General features: G+C 46.8%; 1 protein-coding gene across 3 annotated transcripts in view; it reads left to right on the top strand.

The window, feature by feature from the left end:
- Positions 1–20,782, top strand: part of LOC142571690 (uncharacterized) — a 145,932-nt gene that overhangs the window by 24,879 nt on the left and 100,271 nt on the right. For all 3 annotated transcript variants that reach the window (XM_075680224.1, XM_075680223.1, XM_075680225.1), the window contains 3 exons: positions 8,996–9,199; positions 10,021–10,304; positions 15,287–15,433. In XM_075680224.1, coding sequence (XP_075536339.1) covers positions 8,996–9,199; positions 10,021–10,304; positions 15,287–15,433 — 635 coding nt within the window. The remainder of the gene's footprint in view (positions 1–8,995; positions 9,200–10,020; positions 10,305–15,286; positions 15,434–20,782) is intronic.

Raw genomic sequence — 20,782 nt, 5'->3', positions numbered from 1 at the left:
AGCGCCGCCATCTTGGTCTCGTTGGAAAGCACATTTCTCCGCCTTCAAATTTGCCTCTTCAGCTATCTCCTCCATACAGAAACAAGCGCACAAAAAGCAAATGATTGAAGGTCATGCTGGAGTCTGCAATTGGCCGCACCCGCCACGTGACTCTAGCGCGATTTGCCATTGGTCCAGTGCTCGCGTCGTCTGCTTGGCTCTTTGCACCTCACGAGTTTGGACGCCTCCACTCGCCACAATTTCGACGTATCAAAACGGGCGCTACGCAGACATCGCAGTAGCGTGGCCGATCCCTATGCTTGTGGACGTTTCAGACTCGCGGCTAAGCTTTTCGAGCATCGGCGACGCGGATTTCGGGACCAAGATTCACGCGCGGAATCCTCTGACATGCGGCTAAGCCTTTCAGTACTCGGTGTTTTGGAATTCGTGACGAAGCACATCGTGCACGCAATCCTCGGACAAGCGGCTAAGCATTTCGCGCCTAGGGAATCTCCGACTCGGCGATCAAGCACATCACGCGCAGTCTTCTCGGCCCCTCGCCTAAGCGTTTTGTGCATCGGCACCTCGGACTGCGCGAGTAAGTGCATAGAGTGTCGACTCGAGCCCGCGACTAGGCATGTCGCGCGTCATCATCTCGGACTGCGCAAATACGCGCGTGGAGTGTCGACTCCCCGAGCCCACGACTAGGCATTTCGCGCATTGGCACCTCGGACTGCGCGGCTAGGTACTTCGTGCGTCAGCACCTCGAACTGCGGTACTGAGCACATCGCGCATCGGCCCCTTGTAACTGCGGCTAGGAATTTCGTGCGTCAGCACCTCGGACTGCGCGGCTAGGTATTTCATGCGTCGGCACCTCGAACTGCGGAACTAAGCACATTGCGCGTCGGCTCCTTGTATCTGCGGCTAGTCATTTCGCACATCGGCACCTTGGATCCGCAACGAAGCATATTGTGCGTTCACCGTATTATCATATTGTCACTATAGCTCGTAACAATGTCTATCATACCACTCCTTCATGAAGATAACCTCATCATGAGCTGTGTTCACTAGGCCCCTTAGGCTGGCACAGACACATGACTGCAGAAGTGATTGAGGCATCATACAAAAGTAAATTCTGGAAAGCACCTAGCAGCTGCAAATCTATCACGGGCTCTCTGATCCTAAGTTCTACACTCATTGTCAAGTAAAGGTGACTTGGGAGGCTGCTGACACTCAGAGCCTTCCTTCAGTAACATGGTCAATTCTACCAAAAGAAAAAAAGTACCTCACTGATTCTACTGGAGATTGCTATCAATCGGGCAGCCTGCAGGTACAGGCTGCCTGAACGTACACTGGAACTATATTCATGCCTGCACAGAGTTCTGCACATCACTTGGTTTGAAACCTAGGCACCATGCCCTTTGTAGAGCAGCAACAGCAAAGAATGCGCTATAAAACGGGAAAAAAAAAGGGGGGGGGTGCACCAGACCAGAGGCCACATGTACGAGAAGCCCCACATCATGAAACGCCCCAAAGACTACAAAATTGGTGCCTTTTAGAGAACTGAGGAGAAGGTGAAACATTGAGAGCCGTTTTCTCAAAACTGTTTTTCTGCCTTTGTGCTCAATTTCTGGAGCTGATTTCTTTGTTACCGTTTAACTTATTTTGACTCCGTTTTTTGTCACGTTCCTTGGGCTACAGTGCAGGTCATGACATTCTTGTTTTCTTATCTTGACCCTTTCTAAGTTTACGATGTGGCTATTCGTCTGCCCCAAAAGTGCACTTGATGCAAAGGTAACATAAAATACAGCACTCCAAAAAAATTTTGTTGCGAAAACAAAAAAGTGCAAGAATGTCGCGACCTTCAGCACGCACTTCGCTATGCAGTCAATACTTAACAAGCCTTCTATCACATTTTTTAAGTTCCCCAGGCTCTCCAGAAAGCTATAGGGAGAAATATTCTGCTCAATTTAATTGAATAAATCGTTCTCAAGATATCGCTCTTAAAACTTTTAGGGGAGCATCAGGGAGACATTCTAAACATTTGTGCCAATTTTCATCAAAATTCATGAAGGAACAAGGAAGTTGATTTTCAAAGCCAGGTCCTCCCTTAAAGAGCCACTGAAACGTTTCGGACAAATTTTGTAGACGTGTAGGGTACAGCTTAAGTAGAACATTCGCACCACAATTCAAGTGAAGCGTTACGTATTAATGGAGCTACAAGCGATTACAAGTTACCCTCTTCCCTAGCCATGCTTTTCCTCCTCAACTTGTTCGCCGAGCGATCGCGGCTATGCTCCGCGTTCACTGGTTCTGTGTCATGATGCGACGTAACATCGTCCACTTCTGTTTGTTTTGGAGCCCACCCCCGCCAGCGCAGAACCTCTCCGCTAGTGGCTTGGCTGTCAACCCGAAGCGAGAGCTATCGAAGCAGCGTGCGTTGCGAGCATTCTGTCGTAACACCGAACGTGTCTGGTATTCCGGTAATCACACACTAGCAGAATGTTTCGACGGAACGGTGAAGGCATAAACTCAAGCTGGTGAAGGAACTTTAGCGTAGACGTACGTAAGCAGCCTGATCGGTTTGCACAGTCCAGCCACTTGTTGGCGCTGCGCTTAACCAGCCAAACAAAGCGCTAATATTGCTCTAACCAAGTGTAAAACATTTTAAACATTTATAGAAACAATGTGTTGATGATTACAGTCCTGCGAAAAATACACACCAGCAGCAAAGAAGAATACACTTCATCACTGCTATTGTGTATGGTTGAGCTCTGTGCAACCAGGTGGCTGCACCGTGCAGACCATTCTAAGGTCCCTCTATAATTATTGAGGGACTTTAGACCATTCACATTTGCGCTTCTGCTCATCCCATGGCTCATCCCGTTATGGCACAGTCATGCCGCCACAACCTGTCCCCTTGCGCTTGCGTTTGCCCTAACACCGGACTCGTGAAATGCCATTGCGTTAGTAATCTTCCGGTGTAAAGTCGGCCACAAACGCGTGAAACCTGGTGCCAATCGAATAGCGGCAGTCCGATGCACAGCAGCCAGTTCACTTGCATGCTGCCTTGCAGAGGGACACGATGTCGCAGCTTGACATATTGCCAGTCACTACGTTTGCTGTCCACAAGGCAACAAAGTCGAATCATAGTGCTCGCGAAAAGACTGAGACCGACTCTGACCGCAGAGCTCTTGTCAAAATGGAGTACGTTGTAACACAAGCAGACGACACTTGCTGTGTGCCGGAAGTGCTTAAGTCTACTAAAGAATTGTTTTTGGGCATTCTCTTCATGTTACTTTCTTTTTAACCCGCCATAGTTGCTCAGTGGCTATGGTGTTGGGCTGCTAAGCACGAGGTCACAGGATCGAATCCTGGCCACGGCGGCCGCATTTCGATGGGGGCGAAATGTGAAAACACCCGTGTACTTAGATTTAGGTGCACGTTAAAGAACCCCAGGTGGTCAAAATTTCCGTAGTCCCCCACTACGGCCTACATCATAATCAGTGATTTTGGCACTTAAAACCCCATAATTTAATTTTTTTACTTTTCATAAAAACAAATGAACTAACATTCCAACTATTATGAAGGTCATTTGTTTACCATAAAGTATGAAAAGTTATCCATCACGTGCCCTGGTCAGCCAATCAGATAACTCGCCCCACTGACGTCCTATGGGTTATTTCCGTCATATGGGTATGGGCGGCTTAAAATTCCGCCGAACAGTGTACTGCAATCGGCAGTGATGTGCATTTTTAAAACCTTATAATAAATTACACGCTTTACGCAGAGCATTTAGATGTGTCAATGATCAGAAGGACCTACTCTAACGACTCAGCATGTTTCTAGAAAATCGTCAAAATCGTTTCAGGGTCTCTTTAAGTGTGGAACACGATAGTATTCAAAGATCCTTGACTGCTTCTCACGCTTCCTGGCAACTGCAGCTTATGTAACCATAATGTTTACTGTTAAATGCTGGCGCTATAAAAACAAAACAAAAATGTTTTTATCATTGAATTTCACTTTTTTTTAAAGTGCCAGATTATTCTGACATTTTCGCAGCATTGTCCATTGTTAGGAATGGCCTGCCAGGGTGGCAAAGTGCAAGTTACTTCAAGCCCGGTGCACGTGTTTCGATCCAAACGGGTTGGTGGCGCACTTCAGAGAACTGCAGATAACCGGCAGCCCCGTGGCGAGGGGTCAGCTCAGGGGAGTTCTCGAGGGGAGGTAATTGGTGGAACCTCCCCATGCGCTTTTCGAGACACCAGACTGTGCTACCCGGGCGCGCCACCCGGGACGGCTCCGAGTTCGACGAAGCAGGCTTTGTGCGCAACACGACAATGCCGCTCTGTTCTGCTATGAGTAGGGGAGTTGCCGCGGCAACGCCGACGAGGGCTCCTTCCCACGCACCGACCAAGACGTAAAACAATGTGCTACCCGGGCGCGCTACCCGGGACGGCTCAGAGTTCTACGAAACCCCTCTGACGTCAGCTCCAGACCATTACACCTGTATGTGTGTGCGGCACGTGTATATGAGCCCTCCTCCTCCTCCTCCTCCAAAAGGGCGGGTCATCTATAATGACGTCGGAACTATGACGTCAAGTGGAGTGCTTATAAGCAGCGATTGTCGGCTGCTAGTGTGTGCTCGTTGTTGTGCTCAAAATGTACTCGTGAGCTGTGTGCTCATAAGCTGTTTGCTGTATGCTCGTCTTGCGGGCTCCATTTGGGAGTCACGCTAGTCTGTCGATGTATCTCATGTTCAACTGTAAATAACATGTAAATAAATCCTGCTTTCCTAAGTCCCGACGAAGAGTCAAGCTCCTTCCTACAGCTACGACTGCCAAATCTTACATCTGAATGGCAGCGGTGAGAACGGCCTACAGCTCGTAGATCGTCTGATAACTCTAACAAATGATAGCAGCGGCGAGATCGTCCAACGAATCTTACACCATGTTCGAAAAATCTGTCCGCAACTGTAAATGTAGTCATTTCAATTGCCAGTGGTTGCATTAAAAGTGTGGCTTTACACGCGTAAATCCAGTATGTAATGAAGTCCTTGTAATTTGTATACACATGTACACAGCATTCGTGAGAGAGGATAAAAGTGGAGGAACACTCTGCTATCGTATGTTTTTACTCACGGGGCTTCGGCGATAAATGCAGTGATCTATGCAAAAGGGTGATATCATACAGATCTAATGTAAAACATTGACAGCGAAGTTGATGCTGTAGTGCACATGATCCATGACTTCTACATGTGCACATAATAGTACGAAGCCCATGCCAAGTTACATTATATGACTGGTTATTGTTGTGTGCTACATTCTTCTCTTGCTGCACTAACCTTCAGCGTCATTGTAGTGTTACAAGAACGCTGAAGTAACCACTAGGAACCCACATTCTTTTTTTTACATTTGCAAAGTGCTGTGTGCTACTAGCTGTAAACTGAAGCTTCACAAATTTGCACTCTCTTCAAATGGATAAATTGCCTTTAAAAAGCTCATTTTGCTGCTTTTAGAGCACACTTCTGACTCTACTCTAAATTGACTTGAGGCCCTGGAATGCCGGCACATAGTGGTCAGCTCAGCAGCTCTGCTGGTGCCTGCTTCAGTAGCATTGCTTTTATATAAACAAGGAGACCCAATACTGCGCTAGCTGAAACTGGCGTGCATGTTCCGTGACTCGTGCTTGGACTCTTGCTTAGACATGTTTGACTCGTGTTTAGCATCGTGGCAGGCCCATGGTTCATCAGCAGCTTCCTAGTCGTGCTTCCAATCGTTGGCTCATGCCTCACTTGTACTGGGCACTAAGGGCTTTAATTGGAGGTGTACAAATGCTCAAATATCACCGAATTGAATCTGATAGTGAACATTTGAATAATTCAATTTATCGAATATGTATATACTATTAAATTTTGTGGTATATTCGGTGTAGAGACCCGCACAGTACCAAGTGTTTCGTGTGCTGCGGAGTCCCCCATGCTTGATGCTGTCCAAGCAAGCATTCCATTTTGTTTTCGGCGGGAAAGGAGCGCTGAGCACGCTGCAGAAAGACTGCCCCAGCTGACACGGTAGTGGACTAAGTCATTGCAAACACTCCCTGATGTCAGCTAGATGTGGGGATCACACGCACAGCGCCCGAACTCAATTCACAGAATGGCGCCGGATTGGCCATGTTTGCCTCTGATGGTACAAGGGTCGTCTGGGTCGACAATACTGGTCCAAATGATAACACAACGAAGACTGAGGGCAGTTTGCATTTCGTAAAGTACGAAGATCGGGTCTATTAGCCGCAGATAGGCATGCAGATTGTGTTGGATACGCTGCGACAACGTTCACATGTCGTTTCAATACCCGTTTGTCACTGATGAGCCACCTGTATCAACATATTAGTGGCAAGCATTTCGCAATGGTTTGCAGACCGTTACTGCATTGGCCAGCGGTGACTTTTCGTTACGGCCACTTTGCTTCATTCATTAGGCTTGATCAGTGCTGCTTCATTCAGTGTTGGCGATTAAAGTTACTGTTTGGGGCCAAATTGGCACAGATCTTTTTGCAGCAGCCATACGACACTCACTAAACCAACAGCTGCCTCACAAATGAAAGTGAGAGACAGCGGATTAACCAGGAGGAGGAGGAAACAGGAAAGGCGGGGGGAGGATAGCGAGCATCGTGTGAGCTTGACGTTACCCTGCAGGTTTCAGATTCTTTGACAGGTGGCAAATCACAGTGAACCTGACAATGAAACGGTGTGGATAGCACCTGCTCTTTAACGTCAGCACTGGCTACACGCGGAGCGATGATCAAGTCACGTGATGTGCAGACCTTTCACCTGTTGGGCAGATTACCCGCCGTGGTTGCTCAGTGGCTATGGTGTTAGGCTGCTGAGCACGAGGTCGCGGGATCGAATCCCGGCCACGGCGGTCTCATTTCGATGAGGGCGAAATGCGAAAACACCCATGTACTTAGATTTAGGTGTACGTTAAAGAACCCCAGGTGGTCTAAATTTCCGGAGTCCTCCACTACGGCGTGCCTCATAATCAGAAAGTGGTTTTGGCACGTAAAACCCCATATATTATTATTATTGTTGGGCAGATTGGCCTTATGATAACCCAGCTGCAGTTAAGATGGTTTAGCTATTCTGTATTTTGAAGAAAAACTGGAAAGAAAAGCTTTCTATGCAATAAATAATATAATTGCAGCAGAACGCAGGACCTCTATTAAACTGAGGAACTAATTGGTGTTCATTACAACAGAATATCACTAATTCATTAGTTTCAATTGGGAAAAGGTTATTCTATTGAACAGAAATTCTCTTGATAAAAAGATATTTTCACCTTAAGATACTGAACAGCTGTAAACAGTGTTGCCTTATTAATTTGGCGTTCCCTTCAATAAGAGTAGACTGTACTGTATGTCTTGATTTCCATGTACTTAAGTTACTGATAGCTTACAACACTCTTACTATGCATGCTAGGAAACTTGCGAGCGTGTGCAGCACCATATTTTCTTGCCCATAATTTGTAAGCATTAAATTTTCTGAAAAATTTTCTGGTATTTGATATTATATTTGATATTCAGCTTTCTTGATATGACTCAATATTTGATTAAAAATCTACTATTTGGTAGTTGCACACCTCTAATTTTAATGCAGAAGCAAGGAAGTAGTGTGTGGACAGTCTCACAGACTACATTTACATTTTCTTGTGTTTTGTGTACCTACAGTCACAAAACTGCTTTTTGATTAGACAGATTAGGTGTGTAACCCACTCGGGGTCGATTTTTTAATCGCAGATTTATATCCTTCAGAGGGACCTATTTCAAAAAAGAATTTACCATAATTTTTCTTGGGTGGCCGTAAAGTGAGAAAAAATATTTTGCATTAATATATATGTACTGTTTATTCATGCACAACAACAATAAAAAAGGAAATAAACTTAAGAGTTAAAAATTTGATGCATTGTTATGCACATAGTTCAAGGCTTAGAAAATGCACACACAAGAATATTTCGCAAGTCTCCAGTGTTTCTGCTCTTACACTAATATTTACGTCCATAGCGTAATCGAACTGCATAGGTAAGCGCATTCAAGGAAACTGTGGTTGTGTGCCCATCAAAAAAGCAAAATGTGCGACAAACTTCTGCTAATCTTCATCTTATTGCCAACCAGAGGCAATTAGTTTTCGCGAGTCTCAAAAAAAAAGAAAGGAAATGCCTGTGAAGCGGCATCCTTCGTATGCGCACCCTTGTGAGCAATAAACCAGCGAGTAACAGGTGATCACCCTTTGAGCGATTAGTAACAAGATAACCATTAGTTTTGTGAGCGCAAAAAGCCGAAACTGCCCGTGGAACAGTATCCAAACTAACCGCCGCTGGCCCGAGCGCGCGCCAATGTGCGGGCAGTGGTAGACAGACGCACCAGAGCAAATAAACCATGCAACAACGGTGCAAGAAAAAAAATTGCCTGTATTCCCACATAGTGGCAGCATATGCCAGGAAAGAAAAAGTTAGGAAATTGACACACTTTTTAAATTGACAGATGGCGCCTAAACATACAGCATCGACCATTTTAGACTTGTTCGCGGCGCTGTATATTTACGTCATTGACCCTGAAAGGGTTAACTTCTTCATTGGTCTGCATAGCGCATGTCATTTTCTCCACACTGCTGCCAGGAAGGCAGCAGTATAATGTGTACATTGATAAGCGGGGGTCTTCCAAAGAAATGAACAGATGAAAAGAGGAAGGAAAATGCACTTGAGGGCATCAGAGGATTAGATGACACTGCAGCATTAGGTCTGAGGCATAGCGTGCAATTGTGTAAGTGGAAGAGGCCATATCTGGAAGAGGCCCTTGTTCTGGGGTAGGCCTAACTAAGATAATGATGATGAGTATGATGATGTCATAAAGGGAAGGATGGTTTACCATGTTTGTTTGAGTCTTGAACAATGTGTGTTGTAATTGGTAAAAGTTGAGCAGCACTCAGCATAACTTCTGCTCACGTTCTTCCTTCTTGGCAGTACTATACTCCACTGCACTGTGCGGCAGCCAACGGGCGTCTCAGTGCTTTGCGTCAGCTGCTGACCCTTGGTGCTGACGTGGATGCACCGAACGGCTGTGGGAACAGTCCCTTGCATGTGGCATGTCTCAATGGCAAGGAGGACATCGCTGATGAACTACTTGCTGCCGGCGCCCACATTTCCGCCGTCAACTGCCGTGGCCAGGTGAGCTTGATGTCGAATTTCATGACTGGACACCACTCCACTTCTTTTACAGTTTCTTGTTGATGTATTTTGTGGTGAGACAATTGCCACTCTTGGACATCATGTAGCGGGTACTGTCCACCTAAATTTATATCCGAACAGGAAAAATAAATATCCACAATTATGCAGTTACACTAAAATGCTATTTGCAATCACTGCACAGCTGGTTTCTAAATACGATGTAACTTCAAATCTTTGTGTCAGAGCCTCAGTGGCACCAGTATCTCAAATGCAGGTAACATGTAAATGCAAGATCTCCCATTTGCTTCATGTTGCCAGTTATTGAATAAAAACTGCATGGAACAGTATTCCAAGTTACACACAGTTACATGCTAATTCTTCACTTCATCTAGTGGAGCAGGAAAGCCCTTTATTTGAACACTGCTTGTGGTCGATGTCACTTTCATGTTGTGAGAAAAACACAATAGAGATGTGCTTCACCATAACTAATAAATTATGTAAGGATGTAAGTCATCTGCTGTAGATGCAAAAATAAAGGCTGTGATTGTGTTGTTTGCAAGATTAGCCATTGGTTTTGTCCACTGCACTCTGCCCTTGATATGTTTAAATCACATTGAAACCTTGTGGCACTGACACCTCAATATATTTAACTGGGCTGGCTGTGTGCGCTCAGATCTTGTGAAAGCATCTCTTCGCGAATCAAGAATTATTTCTCTCACTACCATAGTCCCAAGTACCCTGGGTCGTGGATTGTAAGTTTTTAATTACTGCTACACAGTTTAAGAATGTTTTTCTTGTGCCTGGCACATTTGTGCACGCAGACACCGCTTCACTATGCGGCAGCTTCAACACATGGGGCAGGCTGCCTAGAGGTTCTCCTGCGTCATCGAGGTGCTGTAGTGAACTGCCCCAGCCAGGATGGCCGTACCCCATTGCACATGGCAGCAATTCATGGTCGCTGCAGCCGTGCCCAGACTCTTTTGGAAGCTGGTGCTCATGTTGATGCCCATGACGTGCAGGGTTGCACTGCACTGCACGTTGCTGCTCGCCATGGACACGACCTGTTGCTCGGGGGACTGCTGCTGGCTGGAGCTGCCTGTGACACGTACGGTGCACTCCCCCCCTTTTTTTTTCACTGGTTTTGTAGAAAGATAACTTCCGGTAGCGCTTTTTCACTATTGTGCAGCATTGAAAATGCTGCCTCACAGCTGCAAATGACATTTCTTGATGGCAAATCAGTTCAGTGGAAGCCTGCAAGGTGGAGGATGGTTTACGAAAGGCAAACTTGTTATAGGCCTAACTCTAGAATGAAGCTACACCAAGTGGGCTTTCTTTTTACCTTCATGCTGCAGTCGAGGGGATGTTAAATTTTCTTTTAACATTTCATGATCTACATGTGTTTCTGTTGCCTATACATTCGAGACCTGTTACCACTTCACAGTGTGAAAGTAATGTCGTATCGAGCTTGCATAAAGTCGACAACCCTGTGCTGCGGTCAGATGATGCTGGTTTTCAGTCATCACGGTGAGGGATGACTACGGACAGGCTCTAGTAGTCAGTTACCTGCCCCACAGCATGTTTCTATGTTTTGTGCTGTTCTAAAGCAAAGCTTTCTTTGCCTTTTCCTTCGACTTTCCCACTGCTGCTGCTGCCTCTCCTTCTTCTTCTTCTTCTTCTTCTTCTTCTTCACAGTATGGCTACTATGGAACAAAAACAAACTTCAGCCATTGTGCATTTAGCTTCATATAAAAAGATTACAGCTGTAGCTGACCTAAATCTTGAGATATTGTTGCCAGAAGCAAGTAGGCTGAGTGAAAAGTTAGTCTAGAATATTGAGAAAATGCAGAGAACTTGATTTATTCAGGAATATAATGAAGTATGTACATGCCACCTGTTGTAACAGGCTAGCAAGCCCCTGGCACATACCCTAGTATGCACGCCGCAGTGTGAAACGTTTATTATAGAAGAAAAAAAAAGAACATTTCATTTGCCGATTACTTCTACTCTGCATTTCGCAAGCAGCAGAGATTGTCGACAAGGAATGGGTTGCACGTTTGGTTGACGGGGCATCAACGCAGATCGTGCACAAGAGTAATATCTTTAATTGCAAAAAAAATTGATTTGATGTCATTTGCCAATTACCTGTGCTCCGCATTTTGTGCACAGCAAGATTGTTCATGCGGAACGAGGTGCATGTTTGGCCACCACTCACTCGCGGCGAACTCCGCGCCAACACCGCAGATTCCACATGAGACATCTATGGCGAGATTGCAGTCACGTTCGCCTTTATCCACTGCCGCACCGCAGCTTGAGTTTTACACAAGACAGCAGAGCATTTATAGAAGCGCAGCTTAGCATGATGAATCCCATCTGCACCTTACCCGAGCCAGCTGCGGCGGTGTAAGCGTGAGCGAGAAAATACGATTCTTGCTTGGTAGCTGGCATTGAAGTAAAGTCCTGCAGTTTTTCTTGATTCGCCTTCATACTTCTCCAAATTGTAAGGCTGCAATAGTTGTGCCGGAATGTTGCACAAACACCGGCCGCTGCTAGAATCACGTTCATCTGCTAAGCCTATCCCTCAGCCACGGAGGAAGCTTAGGAGGCGCTTGGCATGTGTAGCAAACTATTGCCGGCGCATCTTCCAAAACTACTGCACCTTTGAAAGTTTAACGCCACTCATTTCTTCTTCTGTTCGCTGAATTTCATTCCGTGTTGCGCACACCCGAGCTGCCTGGGCAGACGACAGCAAAAATCTGCCAATGGCATGGAGTGCTTTCAGTCACATGGCTTGGTCGACAAATGGAATTGCGCATCTGGTCAACTCATTCGTGTGCTTTTTCTTCATAGCCATTTTGCACACAGAATAGAGGTGGTGCAAAAACTAAACAAGAGTCGCTCTTTCAAACAAGGCCAAAATGGCTGCGCTCGGAAACTCAAAACGATAACTGCGAGTTGTCAAGTACGTAAGTACGTTCTTTATTTTGCGAGATCCTCAGCACATGCACACACACACAGTCTGCGTTTCGTCTCGCCACACCGGACGTGGCTTGCTCCACCGATTACTTTACTCACTCAGTTCGTTGTCACGTGCTCCCCGCATACTGATCACGCACACACGCCTTCCATGTTCTCCCTCCCCGCCACACACCGTTGCCTACCATCCCGTGCCTGTGACTCTATGCCACCTGGCGTCATTATTAAAATTGTCTGATGGCAGGATTTGAAGACAGGACCTCTAGCACAGAAGCACGATAAGGAAGCCATTACACCATGGATGCATGCATCAACAAGCAATGTGAAAGGCTCTTATGAATTTATAGATAGTATGCCAGTGCCTTGAGATGCTTGACACATTTTGATTTGGCGAACTCGACAAGCTCGATTGTTGCAATTAGTAGCCATTGTGCGTGTTTGCAGTGCCTTCTGCACCTCGAAGAGTATAGATTGCTCTGAAATTTATGACCATGAAAGCATATAAAGCGTAATAAACAAAGCCACAACAACATTTGAATCCACAAGCATGAAGATCAAACAAACACATGTACTTCCCATCGTTCCCATGATGGGTCAACGACTGCACCACCAGAGTTTCCTCTAGTATAGTGTAGGAAACTATATGCTTAACCCTTTGACGGTCGATGACGTAAATATACGGCGCCGCGAGCAAGTTCGAAAATGGTCGATGCCGTATATTTATGGCGCCGTCTGTACGTTTAAAAAGCACACCGATTTCCTAACTTTTCCTTTTCTGTTATGTGCTGCCACTATGTGGGGATACAGGGAATTTTTTTCGAACGTCCATCTCTCTCGGTTTTCGTTGCATGGTTTATTTTAGGGCTAGTTTGCTCCCACGCGTTTATATACTACCGCTCGCGCATTGGCGCACGCGCGGGTGGGTGGCCGTTTGCATTTTGTTTAGCGGACGGTCTCGGCTTTTTGCACTTGGGAAACTGATGGCTATCTTGTTCCTAATCACTCAAAGGGTGACCGCTTGTTTCTCGCTCGTTTAGTGCTCGCAGGGGTGTGCATAGGAATGATGCTGCCGTGCATGCGTTTCTGTTGTTTTTTTTCTTTTTTTTTTTTTTTTTTTTTTTACGACTGGCAAAAACTAATTGCCCTAGCTGGTTGGCGATAAGATGAAGATTAGCGGAAGTTTGTCACACATGTTGCTTTTTTTGGTGGGCACACAACCCAACAGTTTTCTTGAGTGCGTGCACCTATGCAGTTCGATTACGCTATGGACGTATGTATTAGTGTAAGAGCAGGAACATTTGAGGCTTGCGAAATATTCTCTTGTGCGGATTTTTCAAAGCCTTGAACTATGTGCATAAAGATGCATAAAATTTTTAATTATGATAAGTTTATTTTCTTTTTTATTGTTATTCATGAATGAAGAGTGCATATATACCAATGCAACATATTTTTTTCTCACTCTTGGGCCACCCTAAAAAAGTTACGGCAAATTTTTTTCGAAATAAGTTCCTAAAAAGAATTGGAATCTGCAATAAAAAAAATAGACCGTGCGCCGTCGCATGTGGCGAAAAAAATCAACCCTCAAAGGGTTAAGATGAATGTTTGGAATGATCGCCACCGCTATTGATCCTGGAGGCTAGGGTGCCTCGATGTGCCACATGTGGTGGCGCTCGCATCAAGGCACTCTACTGGATGCCTGCGGCGCACATCGCCCATGGACTGAGGCAAAAACAGGAGGAAACAAACAGACAGCGACATTTCACTGCGTAAACGCAGGTGATGCACAAGCATATGGGTGCTAAGCGCATACAAAACTATCGGCCCTCGGTGCACCTAAACTGTCCGCATCGCAAATGATATTCAAGACAGGGCTCGTGCGACGGCGTCATACGCAGCAGCCGCCAGAGTAGAACATCCCCATGTAAACATTCGCTTACTAAATAAATTAACAAGCATGGCGTCAGCGCGCACATGCAAATATGAACACTTCACACTCGATGACCGCAGACGCTTGCTGTCAAAATCCTGGCGTGAGGATTCGCGGTGAAGGCAGCGAGTGAAGTGACCTTCGCGCTATCTTATCACTTCAACGCAAACTGAGCAGTGAGAGCACAGTGTGCGCAAAGCTAAGAGCCATCAGCCCATGTAGATTGTGCCTCCAAAGAGGCCGCGTTCAAGATAAAGCCTGCGCGACCCTGCGCGGCCGAAGTGCAACACCCCCCTCCTTTCTCGGTGCCATGCACACAATGTAAGATGGCACACTTCCCTCCCCCTTTCCTCCTTTGAGCACGCAAGATTGAGCCGTCATCGTCGGCTCGCCGTCACACGCTTTCACTCACACACACAGCGTACGGCACATGAAGACAATGTTATCACAAGACGAACGCAGTACGTCCATATTGCAAAAGAGGTCAACTCAGCACGGCTCCGCGACGCTTCACCTCATTTCTTCTTCCCCACTTTGCTCACCGTCACCTAGACTTTCCTCTAGGTTACATTGCCTTGCCCGGCGCTCAGCGCTCTCCTACGTAGTTTCGCTAACTCGGGGCCTGCACCGATGACTTGTGAGGCAGCAGACGCCCGCTCTAACTCTCTAGTGAACTTTTTCCAGCAGCATGAAGGCACAGAAAGATTTTTAAGGTCATTAGATGAGATGTTTGTCACTGCTTGACGATTTGCACAGAAGCGCCAAACATTCGTCACGGACTGGATGAAACCAAGCAAGAGTACCCCTTGAAAACAGTTTTCTATTAAGTTCAGCTAAATGAATGTTTCTTTTTTTTTTTAATTTTCCCCCCTTTTAAGTCTACTTCATTTACCGTTTTGAAGTAAGATATTTCGATGCACCTGGTCATGTTGCCAATTATTCTTTTGATAAGACAAACTTCTGATTAGACAAAAATGTTCATGGTCCCTTCAAGTTTGTCATAAAGAGAGTCTACTGTAAATGCTAAATGTGCTATGAGTGCCAAATGCGTAAATGCTAAAGATTGTCCACCTGGAAAGTCATAAACTTCATTAATCCCTATAGCTTTCTATTGCTGCAGAATGTTATTGTTCTTCTGTCCACTTTCTTGGGAAGGGGTGTAAGATTCATTACTCCATCTTTTGCAGTCATGGCTGCTCGGGAATGACACCACTGCACATGGCTGCCTTGGGTGGATACACCGACTGCTGCCGCAAGCTTCTCCATGCTGGTGCAAAGATTGATGCTAGAGACGACCAGGGGCGAACCGCTTTGCATTTTGCTGCATATGGCGGGTGAGTAACAACATTGCTAATGTACCCCCAAATAGTGAAATGTTCAAATAGAAGAGGATACAAGTGTTTCAAAATACATTTTGAAATGTTGAATCAAATATTTCTCTGTTTGGAAGAGAAAAATAACACCTTGCTGCAGCAGTAATACCATAGTAAGCTCTACCAAGGAAAGAAAACATTTTTTAAGTATTAAAATAATGAATCTGCATGCAGCCTGAAATGCAAACATCTTTATATAGAGTCGACATTTAATTTTTCCAGACTTCCTAAAGGTGGTCTGGAAAAATCGTCGTACTGCCACGTACCCCATATAGCCAATGTATAAATACGTCTGAAACTTCAGATGCTGAAATCTTCACCGTCCAATTTTCCCGACTTTTTGCCATGACCGCGGGTTCAAAATGCTGCAATTTTTATTCGCGGCCTCGAACCAGCGCTCTCGCATGTCCATGTGCTGGCAGCTGTAGCCACCACCGCAGCAGCGCTAGGCCTAGCTGCTTTGACGTTCACTGCTAAGCTTCCTGCTGTCTGGTACTGGGCTTTCATTGAAAGAATTCGATGCTGTCAGCAATGGCACCAACCTCATCTTCGTCACCCTCGCCAATGTCTTCGAAGCACGCATAGAACTCCAAGAGTCAAGTGTTGCATAATGCCAGTTTCCAGAAGTCAGCTTTGCTACAATATGCTATTAGGCGGTGAAGCATATGCTTTATATTGCAGTAAAGCATACTAAGAGTAGAAAGGGGCCACTGTCACGGGATACAGTGTGTAGTCCTTAATTATACATGCGTGCATTCACTGTCTCCTGTCACATTAGGGGCACCACTACACGGTATAAGTGCACTAGCAGGCCTTCAGAGCTATTTGGAATGTGCCTGCAGCTATTTGAGCCCTCGGGGGCAGTAAAAAGCATGCATTCACTTTTTCGGACGTTTCCATGGCCTAGGGTGTTGTATGTTGTAAATAAAAAAAAAAATCTGACTCTCACGCCCTCAACCAGTCATTTTAAGATGCACAGTGCTCTAAACGATTCTTCTCTCGCATTTCGCAAAATTTGGAAGTAAAACTAAGGCTACTTGTAACGTAACCACTTATAATGCAGGACCAGATATTATGCGGACCTTACTGACTCCCATTTAATTTCCGATGAAACTCTGTGTATGCGCATACTGCTTATAATGCAGCCGTGAAAGACGAAGAGCTGGTTATAATGCGGACGTCGGAAAATCCCGCAGACAAGCCAGGCAACAAATGCACTTCTCAATGAGGCATTCCAGCCAAGTTGAGAGCAACAACAGTGATGCAGAGGAGGAAATAACGCGGAGTGAGCAAACAAACAAGGAACAGAGTGGGGGAAAAGTAAAAAGTAAAATGAAACAGCAGGTGTGGCCGCTAACGGCGCACCGCGACAGAGAGAACAAACGGCCCAGCAGTAAGAGGCTGCCTATCCTTCTGTCAGCGCCTACCATTGCTTGGCCCACTGCAGAGAAAATCGAAACAGAAAGGAACAACCGATAAACACACCGTGGCACGATCAGAAGACGCTGCCTCGGGACATCGAGACGACAGAAGAGTGCATGCGCCCGTCGAGGCCGGGACCGCGACGAGCCGGAGTAACCATCAGTTGGCGGCGGACAAAGGGGGCCACCGCTGGCAGAGGGGAACACGTATGCTCCTTACGACACCCCGATGTGGTCTCCTCGGGCCCCGTCTTGCGTGCGCGTACCGGGAGCGCTTGCAAGCAAGGCCCGAATCCTACCAAAATGTCAGCCAATGGATGAAGCCTGTCGACTTTTCCGTGGGCAGGATGACAGCCGAGTGACAGTGTTTTATGACACGCTGCCAACCCCGTCCAGGCAGGGAGGAGAGGGACACGGAGCTCCCAGAAACACAACGCAACGACTCCACACAACCCCCGCGAGTGCCCAAAACCCCACAAGTTTTAGTTCACTGTTTTGTGACTGCATCAGTGACTGAATGGGCAGGGCATACCGTTCTAACCCTTCTCTGACTCCTCTCTTTACACCCTTCCCGGCATGCAAGCACAAAGGCAGTTTCTACACTCTTTATTGCGGGAAGAGGGCATTAAGGCCACGCTCCCACCAAACGAGTCGTGCTTTTGATGTTGCCTATCTCTTCTCCCGCACTCCTGCTGTGTGCTTTCAATCACCTCCTGTTTCAATCAAATCATGTTTGAAGTTGCTGATATCCAGATGCCCAGTGGCGTAGCAACAGGTGGGGCCGAGGGGCCGGGGGCCCCGGGTGCAAGGGGCCAGTGGGGGGGTGTCATATACAGTCGCCGACCGTTTATTCGGACCTCACGGAGACTGCGGAAATGTCCGAATAAACAGGTGTCCAAAAAAGCAGATTAAGAAAAAGAAATGAAATCCTTTATTTCCACGCGCTTATTCTGGCTCGGCAGTAGGCTTAAAGAAATCGTGAATGCGCCGTTGCACGCTGTTCCGTTTACGCGCAGTCAGATAAGCCTGAATCTTGGAGAGGGTCGTACGGTCACTATAGGTGGCTGAAAGCACAGTCACTGTTTGTGCACGCTCCGCATGCGACGGCAGCGTAGCACATTGTGCGTCATCTTCCGACTCGGAGTCATCGTCCGGCAGTGCAGCCGAAACCTGACGAATGATCTCACCGTCGTTGAGTTCTGCGCATGTCAGTACTGCAGTGTCAGCACCTGTGAAACTGTCAAATGAGACGGTGTCCGGAATCGCAATGCAACCACTGCGCAGGTCTCGGCAGAACATTTTCCGCATCAGTAGGGAGCACATCGGAAGGCGTCAAATCTTAGGCCTCCCGGCACCCGCTTGCCGGCATTCCCCAGCGAAGTCTGCGCGGGCACTGTCGGCGCCATTGGATACTTGACGCGATGTTTCCGTACGCCGCGTTGGATCACCGAAACCTCGACACAGCACACAAAGCAAACACCACCGTGCCGACACCAGTCGCACAAACGAAAAACGTAGCCTGCTCGCAGCGACGTGCGCGAAGAAACAAATCAGCTGCTGGATTGTCTTGACATGGCTTACTAAGCTGAAACCGGAACTGCTGTAGAGCCACTCTATCGAACCAAGCAGAAACGATGATGATGAGCGGGGATTTCCAGTAGCGCTACTTTGTGGGGCAGCAAGGAGGCTCTGTTCAAAACAAAAATGGCGTTCAGCAAGTCGAACTATGCGCCGGTCATAGTCTGTGCATGATGCTCTCGATCGAGTTGGCTCAAGGAGTGTCCGAAAAATCAGACGAGAGGTTGCAACGTGTCCGAACTTTCGGCAGTTGTTATACATTATGGTCTATGGGGGGAATGGCGGTGCCGCGAAGCTGACCGAATAATCGGGCATGTCCAAATTTTTGGAGTCCGGAAAATCGGTCGGCGACTGTACGCCTGAAGACACCCCTCTTTCCGCCGGCTTGACTGGGCGCAAATTGCAAAGAATGCTCCGGTATCCAGTAGCCCGAGCTCATGCACCCGATGCGTTGCGCCGCAGAATTGTCGGCTGCAGCTCTATCAACACCCCACGAAATAATTACACGAATGTGCGGGCTAAAAAATTTAATTCTCAAAATGGTCACTAAACTACTCGCCTTAGCGGGACATTTCATGTGGGGTGCGCTCGTGCCGTGAGTTCATGCTGGGAGCAGGAGTCGCGAAACATACAGTGAGGCGTTGTAAGGCGTTGGGGCTCTTGGGTCCCTCTTCCGCTCAGAACGCGCAACGAAGATGAACAAAGACAGCAGCAAGAGGGCGTTCAACCAGCGCACCCGGCGCTCGTGTTTACGGCGAAGCGTTCGTTGAGAGCGACGTTGCATAGTTGCGACCGTCACAAGTCGCGAATGGGATTCTCTGGGCCGTCTTCAGACTCGGTGCGGCCGAAGAGTTCGGTGGCGTATGACTCGGCAGGCTGTAGTGGTGGGCCCGCGGCGATGTTTGGCTCGCTTTTACTTCCCCAATCCCGTTCGCTCCGAGAAGCCGCTGCGAAACATGCCGTTACGTTTCACGCTTTCCTTCTTATCCTCGAAAGTTTCAGAAATCTGTTGTGGTTGTGTGACTTCATGTGACAAGTACAGTGTCTGTATCAGCTGCACAGAACTTTATAAAAAAAAGAAAGGTGAATTTTGTAAGGATATTTCCCGATATTCTATGAAGTTATGTATTTTTGTGATTAGTGGGAACTTGGTAGCGTGAAAAATATGGCAGATAAGTAATAACCATATCCTTAATAATCCCTTAATTAGTACTTATAGAGGAAGCACTTCAATTCGAGAATTGAGGACTCAAAGTCATATTATTAACTCAACAAAAACTTCTTAAACAAAACCGTTTTGGGTGCTACAATCTACAGTACTTTGGTACTGCGGGCGGCGCCCAGTATGGCAGTACCGAAAGAAATATGAAATAGTGCACCAGTGACGTCGATCTCTCTATCCTCTCCATTGCGAGTGCAGACCTACAGTAGTGCAAGCTTTCGCTGGCACGGGCTTCATCGCGGTCTTCTTTTTTTTTTCCTTCTTCTTCTTCTTCTTTTTTTATGGTGACGCCAAGAATCGACGCTAAGCGTGCTCTATTCTGTTCCCAATCTTTTGGTGGTACCGCAGCTCGGATAATCACGTTTGTCCGTATAGCAACAAATAAAAACAAAGATTTATTGATCACAATGAAGAGAACTCGTAATTGTCATAGCATTGGCACCCGCGCAGCAGGGAGGCAGGTGGCGTTTTCCGTTTTTCTAATAGGCTGAGGGGATCAGCGTCACTGACACACAATTTAATTTTCGTTTTCGTTCAGGGCTGCCCACAGCTAAAATACTGCGTGCCATATAGTGCCTACGAGGATTTTTGTGAAGTTGTTGTTGGGCAAGATATGGATGTCGGCCTTCAATTTTGCAAATGCAACGTTGCCGCTAAAATTGGTAATTAAAACTTTATAAAGATATTTTCTTTACTTGTGATGTGAACCGTATTTGCCACGATGCCACATTTGTATTGGCTGCCAAGCCTTACAGTCTGACAGAAAACGTGCACATGTGCTTATCACAAGTTATCAGTGCAGCACCCTGTGTTATTTGGCGCAGAAAAAAACTGCGTGTATACCTGCTGCATTCGCCATCTCTGGGAAAGAAAGCGAAGGAGAGGGGGACCCGGAGGACATGCGCGGTATCCAAGGCGGCTGTACTGGTGCTGAAACCTAGAAATTGTCTATATCCTCGCCTTCCTCGACTACACCCGTTGGGGGGGGGAGGTGACAGAAGATCTATGGGCCTCGGGTGCCAGACGACCTAGCTACGCCACTGCAGATGCCCCTAATTGCTATCCAGTTTCAAGATAACTCCTAACACC

This window comes from Dermacentor variabilis, chromosome 2, assembly GCF_050947875.1.
Source record: "Dermacentor variabilis isolate Ectoservices chromosome 2, ASM5094787v1, whole genome shotgun sequence".
Taxonomy (NCBI): Eukaryota; Metazoa; Arthropoda; class Arachnida; order Ixodida; family Ixodidae; genus Dermacentor; species Dermacentor variabilis.
This window is presented reverse-complemented; position numbering and strand designations above follow the sequence as displayed.